Source organism: Gopherus flavomarginatus, chromosome 4 (genome assembly GCF_025201925.1).
Source record: "Gopherus flavomarginatus isolate rGopFla2 chromosome 4, rGopFla2.mat.asm, whole genome shotgun sequence".
NCBI lineage: Eukaryota > Metazoa > Chordata > Testudines > Testudinidae > Gopherus > Gopherus flavomarginatus.
In genome coordinates, this window is record NC_066620.1 from 3,989,347 (window position 1) to 4,003,747 (window position 14,401).

The 14,401-nt window shown below is 46.1% G+C and overlaps 2 protein-coding genes across 6 annotated transcripts in view; one reads left to right on the forward strand and one right to left on the reverse strand.

The window, feature by feature from the left end:
* DHX57 (DExH-box helicase 57) overlaps positions 1 to 2,914 on the reverse strand; it is a 32,691-nt gene extending 29,777 nt beyond the window's left edge. For 2 of the 5 annotated variants that reach the window (XM_050951554.1, XM_050951558.1), the window contains exons 1-2: positions 2,852 to 2,914; positions 269 to 474 (exon numbers count right to left, since the gene is read on the reverse strand). In XM_050951554.1, coding sequence (XP_050807511.1) covers positions 269 to 465 — 197 coding nt within the window. In that variant the 5' untranslated portion in view covers positions 466 to 474; positions 2,852 to 2,914. Of the gene's footprint in view, positions 1 to 268; positions 475 to 1,924; positions 2,523 to 2,544; positions 2,656 to 2,851 lie in introns of those variants that run through there. The other 3 variants (XM_050951555.1, XM_050951557.1, XM_050951556.1) reach the window with 3 other exon arrangements.
* Positions 2,915 to 2,937: 23 nt separating this feature from the next.
* Positions 2,938 to 13,468, forward strand: MORN2 (MORN repeat containing 2). The gene is made up of 5 exons (XM_050951565.1): positions 2,938 to 2,982; positions 4,160 to 4,210; positions 6,244 to 6,350; positions 8,068 to 8,204; positions 13,246 to 13,468. The coding sequence occupies exons 1-5, from the start codon at positions 2,976 to 2,978 to the stop codon at positions 13,346 to 13,348; spliced, it is 405 nt and encodes a 134-aa protein (XP_050807522.1). The 5' UTR covers positions 2,938 to 2,975; the 3' UTR covers positions 13,349 to 13,468.
* Positions 13,469 to 14,401: the final 933 nt, after the last annotated feature.

Genomic DNA, 14,401 nt, shown 5'->3' on the forward strand with positions numbered 1-14,401 from the left:
CATTAGTGCTAACTTGAAAGAGAATAAATACACACAGAAAAAGTATTTGAAGAGCATTCGTCTGTGTTTCTTTTTAAGTTATTCTGTGTGTATATGCTTTAATCTAAGCTGTTTACCCAGGTTTTTTACTATCTAAAATGTGTTATCTGGAAACTTTCCCAAGTATAAGAATGCCTATTCTCTTTACATTTCCAAACATTCAAAGGTGTTCAAAAAGGGGATTTGAAGTGTCCCATAAATCTTAGTCATGTAGAAAATGAATAATAACCTGGATGCAACTGGCGATTCCTCAAAGCAGCAAAAGTCATCCCCATCATCCCAAATTTTGCTTGACCCTTTCTTATTTCCACCAGCATGAGATTTGTTACATTGTCCTCTGCCTCTTCCACCTCCGCCTCCGCCTCTACCTCTCCCTCTTCCTCCACCTCTATTTGGCCTTCCTCTTCTCTTCCCTGCTGAACTCATTTTCTCCTACTAAGGGGGAAAAAAAGGTTAAACAAATATTCTTATAATTATGCAATACAGTCCATGTTTCTTGGTGCACATCATACTCTTATTTATATGGTACAATAAAGAGTATTGTTAACAAATGGTCTGTTAGAAAATATGCCTTGTCTAATTCATACGTCCAAGAAGCAAGTGTACTCTTCTACAACAGTTGTTGTAAAATACAAAAGCATTTAATACAAAAGCTGTTCTAGTCCATTGTGATAGCAGGTTTTTGCTAATGTGTAGTGTTGGTGCTTCCGTTTTTTCATCTGAAAAATGAGTTTAGTAACAATGCTTTGTGATTACCTCTTTTCATCAGTAGCTCTTAGAGCACTTAAAAAAGGCGGGGAAGTATTATTAGCCTGGTATCACAGGTGGCCCAGCTATGGCCTCATGGAGACTTGGAATTCACAGCCATTCAGCCAGAGTCCATCGGTGCCAACCCTTAACCATTCGCGCTGGGGTTTGCACCAACTGAGCTCATCAGGAATTACCCCTGCTTGAAACACACAGACCTGATGGATCTACATTCATCTTAGGGGGATCAGTGAGAGGCCACAGCCTTCTGTGAGGAGCCTCATGCCTCCTCAGCAGCTTTGGCCCCACTCTTTTGTACTACAATTCTAATGGGGACACAATGACGGAACTTTCTAGGGCACAGATGACTCAGGGACAACCTTTAAAGGGGATCTCCACTGTCGAGAGATTTCCAGTCTTTATTACTTTTCCACCCTAAAGTTTGCAGGGCTGGGGATAATAAGGATGCATGTTCTAAAGCAGTGGTTCTTAACCTGGGGTGCTCACACCCCGAGGGAGCGCAAGATGCCCTTTCTGGGTGTGCAAAACATGCCAGATTTTTTTAGAAGGTAAATCATCGAAAACACAAATTAAGCACAGGTATGGAAGTACAACTACTTTGTTTCATCAAACCTATGTATTTATTAACATTATACATTTTTTAACGATTATTGTAATATACAAACAAAAAATATATCTAGATTTAAGGGATGCGAGAACGTATTTTGATTTTTGATAAGGGGTGCATGAACATATTTTGAGAACCAAAAGGGTGCAGGCTGCGGTAAAGGTTAAGAACCACTTTAAAAGTAATCTGCACGAGGCACTGTAGTCTAGTGGAGAAGACATGAGTCTAACTATACCTATCAACCTTCAATCCTGCCATTACATGACACAAGCCATTAAATACCTGTGACAGAAGACTAAAATGTGGAACAGCTGTATTTTGTTGCATATCACAACATAATTAACAGCCTATAATAGCTTTTCACTGTAAGACCTATTTTACAGGATGTTTTCTCATTGTGAAATTCAATAAGCCAGATTTTAAAAAAGAAAATAGCAAAAACAAATGCCATGATATGGGATCGCAAAGAACCTTTACTTGGCAATTATCCAAACCAATGTTATACTGTACCGATGCAGCACATCTGGTAAAGACGCTCCATGTCGATGCGAGAGAGCTCTCTCATCAGCATAATAAACCACCTCAATGAATAGCAGAAGCTACGTCAGTGAGAGAAGCTCTCCCACTAGAGCGTTTACGTCAGCATAACTTATGTTGCTCGGGGGGTGGTTTATTCACACTCTGAGTGGTGTAAGTTCTGCCGACATAAACCGTAGTGTAGACGCAGCCTTACTCTACAACAGAGTTTTATAATGAAACGAGTCACCATCTCAGCTAAATAGAGGCTGTTGCCTCTGCACAGTGGAGGAAGGAGTGCATATGTAGGTAGCATTGCTGCAAGGCCACGCTGCAGAGGTAAGAAGAGTGAGCAGTGCACCCAGCAGGAGCTCTGGGTACAAGCAAAGGTGCCTGATGCTGGTCACAGTCACTGTTAAAGCTGACATGTCAGTGGGTTAAGACACCTTCGGGGGGGGGGGGGGAAGGGGGAATTCACACCCAGCACAAGACATAAAACCAACTTAATCATCCCCTAGAGACACCACAGCCCCATTTGGGACCAAAGCCATCTACCACAACCTCACTCTTTACACCCCCTACTCCCTGCAGGGCCCCACCCCCTCCACCACGACCCCACCCATTACACCCCCTGCTCCCTGCGGGGCCCCCCCGCCTTCCACCACGACCCCACCCATTACACCCCCTGCTCCCTGCGGGGCCCCCCCGCCTTCCACCACGACCCCACCCATTACACCCCGTGCTCCCTGCGGGGCCCCCCCGCCTTCCACCACGACCCCACCCATAACACCCCCCACCCCCTGCGGGGCCCCCCCGCCCATAACACCCCCCGCGGGACAGACCCTCTCCCCACAGCACGCCCACGGGATCAGTCCCCCCGGGACACACGCCGCCCGGTGGGGATATTCCCCTTCCCCCTACCTGTCACAACAGGCTCCGAAGCCAACCCAGCGCAGGCACCCCCGACCCGGAAGTGAAATCCCTTCTACTTCCGGTGCAAGAGTCAATCTGTCTCCATAGCAACCGCAGACAGCGCGTCCCAGGCATGGCCGGTGAGAGCCCCTGCCCCCCCCCCGCCCCTTCCAGAGCGCGGGCCCCCGGCCCCCACCAGTCCCTGCCGGAGCCCCCTAGCCCCACAGAGCCGCTTGGCCGGTCACACAAGTTGAGGCTGCTCCCCTCAGGCCGTTTTGGGAACGCGGCGCCCCGGAGCGAGACGAACGTGCCCAATTCAGGCTGGGCGAGCCGGACCCCGTGCCGGGCTGCCAACCCTCCTGGATTGCCCGGGAGTCTCCAGGACTGGAAGACTAGGCTGCCGTTGAAAATTACAAACCTCCAGGAATCCCTCCAACCACAATTGGCAACCGCAGTCCCACGGCCAGGTGACGACAGCAACACCTGGCTTCATGAGCACAGAATCGGATTCCCGCTGGTGCCCTCTGCACAGGGTTTAGAGCAGACGTGGCATTGCCGCTTGTTCGGCAGGGAGCATCCTGTTTGCTCAGGGACCCACCTGATTCTGGGCGGAGTACCCCCCATAGTGCCCTGGGTGTATAAAAAGTGGTCCATGGCCCTTAACTATTACTGGCTTACCCCAGTGGCTGTATTTACTATCTTGTGTGTGAACCTCATTCTGGGCCATTCCAGGGTTGCCAGTTTTGGTGGGATGCTTCGTCACATGACATAACGTTCAATTAAAGATTAATCTTTAATTCCTGAACACTCCTGGACAACCCTGGAGCGTTGGCCACCCTACATGAAGCCCACCTTGGAACCCTCTCTCAGTTATATCTGATATCTGCATAAGGCTGTGTGGCTTTGTGGGTCCTAAAGTGTGGAACTCGCTGTCTGAAACACCTGTGTCTATTCATCTCTTCCCTCCTTTCAGAAAGAAAAAAAACCTCAATTTTTTTATTTCGAAGGGTTTTTTTATTTTGACTACTATTGGTCCTATGTTTATTACATTTCCCCAACTACCTGCTTTTTCTCTTCTTTTTGTACTGGATGCTAACATTTGTGGTCTGTCCTGAATGTTGAGTGTTTCTTTTCATTATGTTTTTGTTGTATTTTAATTAGTTCTCATTAATTTGTATAATGCAGTACCCTGTGTGCCTTGGAGGAGAAATATGGACATTTTATAAATACAATTATATTATTGATTGATTCTAGTTTGTTTAAAGGCTTGGATTTCAAAATGAAAGTAAAATAATTACACACATTTTCTTTTAACAGGTCCTGAAGTTTATAGAATATCTTTTGTTTTTCCAAATAATGACAAATATGGTAAGAAATTCTTGAGAGTTAATGCTTTCTCATTTTTACTGACTGCAATTTAAAAAGTGATAAAATATCTCAGAACTAGGGTGACCGGATAGTGTGAAAAATCGGGACACTTTTTTTGGCAAGGGAGGTGGTATAGTTGGTTATATCAGACAAAGCCCCTAATATCAGGACAACTTGTCATCTTCATTAAAACTGAGTTTGTGGTATCAAAAATATACTGTATACTAACTTCATTGCCATGACAGAGGTCCGTCTCTGAGTCAGATTTTGAAACCAGAATACTTTCTTTAAAAGGGAAAAGAGAAAATGTTTAAACAACACGTCTTGCTTACTATTAAAACTAAAATCCCTAAAGATTTGTGGAAACTAATATAAGTGAATTTGTTTTCTCAGTATTCCTTCCAGTTATTCCAAACCTTAAGACCTTATTTACCTAAAACACCATTGCTGAGGTTGAGAAAACTGGATGGAACTACTTTCAGGGCAAAAATCTAGCTCTGTTGAAGTCAATGGCAAAACTCCAATTGATCTCAGTGGGGCCAGGTTTTGATTCTGAGAGTTTACCATCTAAAACCCCAATCCTGCAATCAGCTTTGCACTGGGAGACTCCTGCACCTGCACGAAGGTCTGTTGAAGTTAGTAGGGTTTGCACTAATGCGGCAGTCCATTCACACTGATCTGATTCCAGGATCAGGACCACAATCATCCAGTGGAGTCAATACTACATGATATAAAGCACATTCTCTGGTAAGGACTAATTCTGCTTCCATTGACGCCAGCAGTGAAAATCCCATTGACCTCAATGGTGCAAGGTTAGGCTCATAGACTCAGGTGTGACTCCTTTGTTAGTCCATACTGGTCAGGGAGTGGAAGAACATATCTGAGAATTCAATCTGATTTTCCTGCATGGCAGCATAGAACTTTATTATTGTAGGCCACCGGATTGTCCTACATTTGAGTGGCACTGATAACTGAGAATATAGAGACATAAGAGCAGCCATACTGGGTCAGACCAAAGGTCCATCTAGCTCAGTGTCCTGTCTTCCGACAGTGGCCAATGCCAGGTGCTTCAGAGGGAATGAACAGAACAGGTAATCATCAAGTGATCCATACCATGTCACCCATTCATAACATTTAAGGCCAAAAGGGACCATTCTGATCATCTAGGCCAGGGGTGGGCAAACTTTTTGGCCTGAGGGCCACATCGGGGAATAGAAATTGTATGGCGGGCCGTGAATGCTCACAAAATTGGAGTTGGGGTATGGGAGGGGATGAGGGCTCTGGCTGGGGGTGCAGGCTCTGGGGATGAGGAGTTTGGGGTGCAGGAGGGTGCTCTGGGCTGGGATCGAGGGGTTTGGAAAGCAGGAGAGGGATCAGGGCTGGGGCATAGGGTTGGGGCATGGGGAGAGGCTCAGGGATGCAGGCTCCAAGCGGCATTTACCTCAAGCAGCTCCCAGAAGCAGTGGCATGTCCCTTCTCTAGCTCCTACCTAGAGGCACGTCCAGGCGGTTCTGCGCGCTGCCCCATCGGCAGGCACTTCCCCTGTAGCTCCCATTAGAGTGCTTAGGAGCCGGAGTGGAGCCATGCCTCAGCTTCCAGGAGCTGCATGGAGTGGCTCCCGACCCTGTGCTCCAGCCAGAGTGGGGCCGAGCTGCATGGTGCGGCTCCCGACCCAGTGTCCCGGCCGGAGCGCTGGTGCACCACGTGAAGCGGCGCCCAGACAGAGCAGGGCCCAACAACATGAAGCAGCCCCCAACCCAGCACCTTGGCTAGAGCTGACCTGCATGACATGCATGACCCCCCACATATCCTGTAGGAAACAATCCTGCACAGGGAGTGAAATGGATTAAATAAATAATAATAATAATAATTGCCATCTCTGTCTTTTACATCTTTAACTTCTAGAGATCTATTCTAAGATTTAATTTTTTTGATTAAATACTGCCTGATTCAAATGGAAATGACTGCTTGAATTTCAGTATCTTGAAAGTAACAGGGTTTTTCCGACTACTCTTTTGCTTCACTCGTTTTAGATGGTGAGTGTGTAAGAACACCTGATGGTGCTCTTGAGAGGCATGGAGATGGAGTTCATACCACCCCTAATGGAATTACTTACACAGGAAACTGGAAAAATGATAAGGTAATTTAAAAGTTTTCTATTTAAAATGTCTGTGGATCTTCCAGTTAACATTAATGAATATTCTATTGTTTCCCACTGGTTATCTAGTTTTAAAGAATAAACCTTGGATTGTCTTTCGAAATTACTGAGACAAAATGAGTAAATATAGGAAAAGTTGGGTTTTGGTGTTGAGAAAAAAATTGGTGCTACTGAGTATGTAGCCCCTGTAACTAGACAAATAACAATGCAATTAGAAGGGAACCTTCTAGTTGGTTTGGCATGTCATTTTTTTTAGTCTGTTTGTGTTTTTTTAAAGATAATTCAGTAAAAAAGCTACATTAAAAGAATTTTAAACAAAGGGAAACTGACATTGATTTTGATTGTCCAAGCTAAGAGAAATGCAAGAGTAAACAGAGCATCAACAGCAACAAGTAAACTGTTACAGCAGTGGTCCCCAGCCTTTTTGTGGCCAGTAGCACATTCGTGTTTTCAGAAGAGTGTGGCGGGCGCCAACAATTTTTCAAGGCTTATTTTGTATTTGTCCATTAAATAATACAAAAAAATCATATTTAATATTACATAATATATGAATCCATAAGATAAAAAGGGTAATTTTACATGTAAAAGGTATTAATTAATTTATTCAGCAATTACTGTTTCACCTTACCATGTAAATTTGCTCTTTTTCATCTACCTGTAAGAAAAATTAAGGAGTTTTTACAAAACAAATATCATAAACAGTTTTCATCTTATGTATTTTAAAAAAGTAAAACATTGTTGAACTGCTGGTCCAAATATATTTATTATTCTTACTTTAACATAGAATGAAGCCTGCAGCCCTGGAGTTCTCTGTCCCTGGCAGGCGCGGGGCCACGGCTTCTCTCCAGCTTAAGCTGCAGCCCCACACCTGCTGGGGGCCGAGAACACCGGCGCCCGCAGCCTGCAGCCCCAGTGAAGCTGGAGAGAAGCCGCAGCCCTGCACCTGCCAGGGACAGAGTACGCCAGTGCCTGCAGCCTCAGAGTACTCTGTCCCCAGCAGGTGAAGGGCCCCAGCGTCTCTCCCCTTTTGGGCACTAGAGGCCCCCGCGCCTGCCGGGGACAAAGAACGCCAGCGCCCGCAGCCTGCAGCCCCAGAGTTCTCTGTCTCTGGCAGGGGCGGGACCGCGGCTTCTCTCCCCGCTGGGCACTAGGCGGGCGCACATAAATGGCCCGGCAGGCACCATGGCGCCCGTGGGCACCGCATTGGGGGCCACTGTGTTAAGGTTTTGTAGTAGATGCAAGTTTGATGAAGCTAAGGTGAGTATGGCTTATGGGGTGTCTATTGTATTGCTTTTGGGGTATGAATTGGTGGAGTGCATTGTTGACACCATTGTAGGCACTATGAAGTTAGAAAGAAATGCGCACACCTTTTCCCTTAACTTCTTATTTCCATTCTATTAAGGTTTGGGATGAGAGTTTGAAAGCTGAGGCTCTCCGCTGTATGGACACAAAAGAACCCATGACACTCTTCATAAGAGAAGAGTTTACTGTATAGTTACCTTGGCCAAAAACTTCTGAGACCCATCTGAAACCCTTGCACAGCTGAGAGCCTGGGTAATCCCTGAAGAGTATTAGATACCCTACCTGTTTTTATTTAATAATGGAGTACATTCAAAGAAAATTAGCTGAAGACACTGGTATACATCAATATTTTAAGAAGAAGTATTAATCCTCTTCCTCAACTCCTTGTTCAACATAGATGAATGGCATTGGAAGGCTTGAGCATCCCTCAGGGGCAGTTTATGAAGGCGAGTTCAAGGACAACATGTTTCATGGACTAGGAACCTATTCATTTCCAAATGGAGCAAAGTACATTGGAAATTTCAATGAAAACAAGTAAGCTTAACGCCAAAGACACAAGAGTTGTTTAGGCTGCTCCCTCCAAGCATATGGGTTTTAATACTGCAAGATACTAAATCTCCACACAAAGTTGGCCAAATGTGGGAGTCGATATTTCTTGCCAGTGAAGGATGAGGCCATTCTGAATTTTTTCATTTTGTAGGGCATCTCTTAATGAGCATTTGCAAGTTGGGGTGTAAATCTGCATCGCTGCAGCACACTGGATGCTAACTGTTCATATGGACCCTGCTTCTGTGCACTAAAGGTTCTTTAGTGTGCATTGATGTGCAGCAGTTTGAAGCTGTGGTATTAGGAAACTTGTAACGTGCAGGAGCAGGGTCTACATGAACCATTAGTGCAGGGCCCACTGAAGCATTGCAGATGGACACCCCAGCTTGCCACACACTTCCTGCTCATTTAGACAAACTACTCATACAGACATGGCCATAGATTCATTGTGTTTAAGGTCAGAAGAGATTAATGTGCTAGATTAAAAAGACCTTTAGCACCCAGTATTTTTTCCGTGTCACGGTACTTATACACACTGTAATTAAGTCACCTCTCAGTTTTCTTTTTAATAAGCTAAACAGATTGAGTTCTTTAATTGTCTCGCCATAAGGCATTTTCCCCAACTTAGAAATCATTTTTGTGGTTCTCTTCTGCACCCTCTTCAATTTTTCAACATTCTTTTTAAAATGCGGACAGCAGAACTGGATGCTGTATTCCTGTATCAATCTCACCAATGCTGTATACAGAGAGTCATCTTACTGTCCTCCTCCTCCTCCTCACCACTCCCTTGTTTACACAGCCAAGGATAGCATTAGTCGTTTGCCAGAGCATCACACTACGAATTGGTGTTGAGTTACTTCTCTGCTATGATCCTTTTCAAAGTCACTGCTTTACAGGGTCCATTCCCCCAGCCAGTGCTTAATTTGTGCCAGGGTTTACCAGCACCTCTAGGCTTGGCAGTTCAGAGCCCCGGCACTGCTGGGTTTGGCAGTTCAGAGCCATCCAGAATCTCTAGGCTTGGCAGTTCAGAGCCCCAGCAATGCTGGGCTTGGCAGTTCAGAGCCATCCAGAATCTCTAGGCTTGGCAGTTCAGAGCCCCGGCAATGCTGGGCTTGGCAGTTCAGAGCCATCCAGAATCTCTAGGCTTGGCAGTTCAGAGCCCCAGCAGTGCTGGGCTTGGCAGTTCAGAGCCATCCAGAATCTCTAGGCTTGGCAGTTCAGAGCCCCAGCAATGCTGGGCTTGGCAGTTCAGAGCCATCCAGAATCTCTAGGCTTGGCAGTTCAGAGCCCTGGCACTGCTGGGCTTGGTAGTTTAGAGCCCCAGCAGTGCTGGGCTTGGCAGTTCAGAGCCCCGGCACTGCTGGGCTTGCTGCATCAGTTATGAATGTAAAAAAAAATACTTGAGCCCTAGCCCCTCTTTCATAACAAATTAAGCCCTGCCCCAGGTTGTAGGTATGGCTGCACAGGGCCGCCCAGACGATTCAGGAGGCCTGGGGCAAAGCAATTTTGGAGGCCCCTTCCATAAAAAAAAGTTGCAATACTATAGAATACTATATTCTTGTGGGTGCCCCTGCGGGGCCCGGGGCAAATTGCCCCACTTTCCCGCCCGTGGGCAGCCCTGTGGTTGCATTCCTTGTTCCTAGATGTTTTAGATAGAAGTTTAGATTCCAAAGTGATGAGGAAATGCTGCATCTGGAGGTATGTTTTTTATTATTCAGATTAATGGAAAAGCTGTAGTGCTGACCTTATACAACATCAGCTGAGTCTGTTGATGCAGGGTTGCGAATGAGGGGTCTTGTATGAGGAAAAGATTGTATGTCCCTGAAACAGAAAATGGATTTTGATTTCATAAGTGAATCTAACCAAAAAATTGACTTTAAAACTGATGTCACCAGTGTTCATATTCATTCTCCCTAAATGAGTCTTGGCAAATTTGCTCAGGTTTGAAGTTAATACAATTTTTTTTTTAAACTACCACCTCAGAGTAGCGTCTGAAAAGCAAGCTGCATTTTTTCTATATTATTAACAAACAATGAAGAATCTTGAATCAGAATACAGTTTTGCTGGTGATGCACAGACAGAACTGAATACACCAGTGCTAGAAATGTGACCAGTGATTATATTTTTCAGGCATCAGTCCCTGCTGTCAGAATCCAGTCAGATACCAAATACAAATCTGTATCCTAAAACCAAACCAGTACTTTTCTGAAAAGTAATATCACATTTATTTTAGTGCTTTACAAGAAAAATCCATTTAAAATTACACTGTCCAGCATATGTATTTGCTGTTTCAGAATTTGTAATTTTAAACTCTATTTTAGGGATTCTGTGTGCACTATGATATGAAACAGAAGATATAAGCATTCTGTGAAAACAAACAGTGAGTGCCTACCATTTTGGCAAGGATGTTTGGAAATACATCAAGATGGTGACTCCCGTGTGTTTTCTCTCAAAAGCCTGTATGTGTGTTAGGCCAACACAATGCCTATGCACCTCCTATATCCCACTTAAGTGAGATGTAAGTGGTGCATAGGTCTCCTGCTGGCCCTTTGCACAGGGATGAATATCACCAGTTGTGAATATGTGGTCAATCCATATGCTCTTAGCCGCAGGAAGGACTGTGTGGTGTTGCTCTGGGTCCACGTGTTAGCGTTGGATGAGTAGAAATTCACAAATTTTTATTAGCAATAGGTCTTGCTAGTGAACTTGTTCAGACATGTCAGGGATCACTGTGTGAGCAAAAAAATTTGTGAAGGGGAGTTGGTAACAAAGCTCCTGGAATATGATCAGCTGATCAGTGGTTGGCTACTCTGCAACAGAAGTTAGCTAGTTATCTCCCACCATCGTCTCACCCAACGTATTATGAATCTTCCTGGCATTCAAAGAATCTGTTTTCCATGCCACTGTCTTTAGAGTTCTCTGTAATGTTTGAGGCTAGCTTGCAATTCTAAATACACTCTGGTCCCTGACAACCCTTTCTAGGTTATCTTGCTAACTCTCAGGATTCCTTGAGAAAACTGAGATACCACGATTTCTCATTCACTTCTCAAGAGGAACAGGTCCCCCAGGACTGTTTTTAAAGTTTCATTTTCCATTGCCAAGCCGTATTGGAGCATAGACACTGCTTCATTGCGGGAGTGTTCAGATATTTTGACCTTGAACAGAGCTTTAAAATATCCACAGAGACATGCTTTTTTGAGGAGTGAGTCCAAAATGTTCCAGGAGTCTATAAAACACTGCACTTTGTCTTGGCGCACCATAACAATGAGAATTGGTAGGGATAGGGAAAGGTTAAGGAAAGATACGTTTACAGGATTAAGATCACACGGTAACTTGCTTTATGTACGTGTGCATCTTGTGGGTGCCACTAATAAAAATCAGGGTAAGTTCCATGGAGCTTAGTGCAGCTAACCTCAGCTCACTGCTGGGCAGTGAAGGTGTACCTTCGCAGGCCACCCACTAGGCCGGGGTGGGCAAACTTTTTGGCCCGAGGGCCACATCAGGGTTGCGAAATGGTATGGACGTCTGGGTAGGGAAGGCTGTGCCTCCTCAAACAGCCTGCCCTGCCCCCATCTGCCCCCTCCCACTTCCTACCCCAACTGCCCCCCTCAGAACCCCCGACCCATCCAAGCCCCGCTACTCCCTGTCCCCTAACCGCCCCCTCCCGGGACTACCTGCCCCTAATCGCCCCCCCGGACTCCCCCACACACCCCTTTCAGAATGTTGCCCTGCAAACGCAGGCAGATGACTCAGGAGGAGCAGGGGCAGCCACGCAGCCGGAGAGAAGTGTCAGTTTTCCCTTCAAAGTGCTGCTTCTCTCCAGCTGGCTGTGCGTTCACCCGGTGTTCCTCCTGAGTCCTCCGGCCACACTCTCACCACCACCTGCTCCCCTGCCCCACTGTGCAGCCCCTCCCCCCCGCAGGGGGTGTGCTGGTGCTGAGCTGCCCAAGTGCCCAGCCCTAGGGCCCCCTGTTGTTGGTGGAGGGGCACCCGGTGTTCACCCCTGAGCCACGCCGCCGGGTCGGAGCCAGCCACGCCACTGTGCTGCTGGCACGGTGAGCTGAGACTGCGGGGGGAAAGGGGACAGCAGGGGAGGGGCTGGGGGCTCAGGGGCCAGGCAGGACGGTTCTGTGGGCTGTAGTTGCCCACCCCTGCACTAGGCTATTGGGAAGGGAGGTGTAGCCTGACAGGTCCACTTCTTTTGCCCTATATATTGCCCCTGTTGAAGGCATTGCGGCTCCTAGGTCAGAGCTTTTATAGCTTATAGTCATGGAGTTTAAGGCTAGAAGGGACCATCCAATCATCTAGACTGACCTCCTTTATATCACAGGCCACACGCCACCCTGTGCCGACAGCCTAAACCCAAGAAACGAAATAGACCAAAGCACTCCAGCCCACAGGCAGAGAATAGGAGAGACCCAGGTGCCCCAATGCCCAGGGCCAATGGCAGGAAGTTAGTTAAATGAGATCTACCCAGATAATCCAGCAAGTGACCCAAATGTGCTGTTGAAGGCAAAAACACCCCAAGGTCACCGTCAATGTGACCTGGGGGAATATTCCTTTCCAACCCCACTTGGTGATCAGTCAGACCCTGAGCATGTGAGCAAGAACCAGCCAGCCCAGCACCTGAGAGAGAGAATGCTTGTTGGTGCCACCTTAGTGCCCTGGCACACCCCAGCCAATGCATCCTTTCCAGCTTTGGCAATCCCACATGCTTTAGATGAAGGAGACCAAAAAAACAAAAACAAAATCTGGATTATATCTGGAGGAAAAGATCCCTTCCTGGCTCCTGAAGGCTGAGTTTTAGGAACATCAGACAAACTGGAAGGGGCTCCTGAGACTATTGAGGAGATAATTACCACATGGGAAGAAGTTAGGGGAACTGCTTGCTCTGTAAGGCAGGGCATGAGGGGGAGCACTGAATTCTAGTGCCCAAACTCCTGCTGGTCTGTTGATGTACCTAGGTATTTCTAGAGCTCTCATCGTTGATCGCAATCTCCATTGACAGATTGGTTTTATACTGTTACAGGCTGGAAGGTGAAGGAGAATTTATAGATACCCAAGGCCTGGAATGGAGTGGCACATTTCATTACACAGCAGCACCAGGACTGAAGCTTAAGCTGGAAATGTAGCTATTTTGCACTAAAGGTAACATGTATTAAATACTGTTCTTATGCTGGATTTTGACTTAATAGTTGTAAGCAAGGTTTACAATAGCAACTGATGTCTTAACATATTTATTATAAATAATTTCCCAGGCTACATACTGTAAATAAAATTAACCAAACTAAACATTCCATTGTTTTTCTTTTCATTATGAAGTTCCATTTGAAGGATGTCTAACAAATGATATGAAACAATGGGGTGAATTTAAAACCAGAGCAGTTAATGACTAATTAGTCTTTAAAATAATTTAGTTATTAAATCTAAGGGAGCCTGTATCAGGAATTTCAGCAAGTGTTGAGTTTCAAAAGAAAACAGGACTCTGAAGATGCCATTCATCAATGAGAGAGGCCCCTTTTATGCTTAATTTGTGCAAATTTCAGAGAAAAACAGCAACTCCCACACACGGCAGCACTCACAACCATGCACAAACACAGCATGACTGCACTTGCACAAAGTGCCACTAGTGGCACCACTGTGGTGCCAGCACATGCAAGTGTAGCACTTCAGTTAGTCCTCCTGGTACAATCCCATAATGCTCCTGGCCACACTCAGTAACAGCTCTGAGATGTGCTGCTCCCTGAGGCTGCTGGAAGTGTGTGTGTGGATTTCTGGGGCCAGGTGCCCCCACATCCTAGCTTTGTGGGGATTGGGGCAGATGAGGGCTCATCGACCTGATGCTCATCAGTACTGCTGGCAGTGGCTTCTGCTGTCTCTGACAGCTGGAAGATGCTCCCCCTCGGAAGTCCATGCAGTGCTTGAGCTCCAGGCTACTCCTGGAAGCATTCATTCTTCCCCTTCTGGGCTATACACCAGCTGCACATGCGCCCACCAGCAGCAAGTCTGTGTCCTAAATTCTTGATTTAAGAAAGGCATCATCTTTTTGCAGGCCTGCTAATAACTTAGGAGTCAGCCTCTCCCTGCCCTTGAAGCTGTTTATCTGGGACTCTTTTTCACTAAGCCACTTACTTTGCTCCACGGTGTTTGTACCCAAGTGGACTGCACAGCTCTGAATTTCAGTT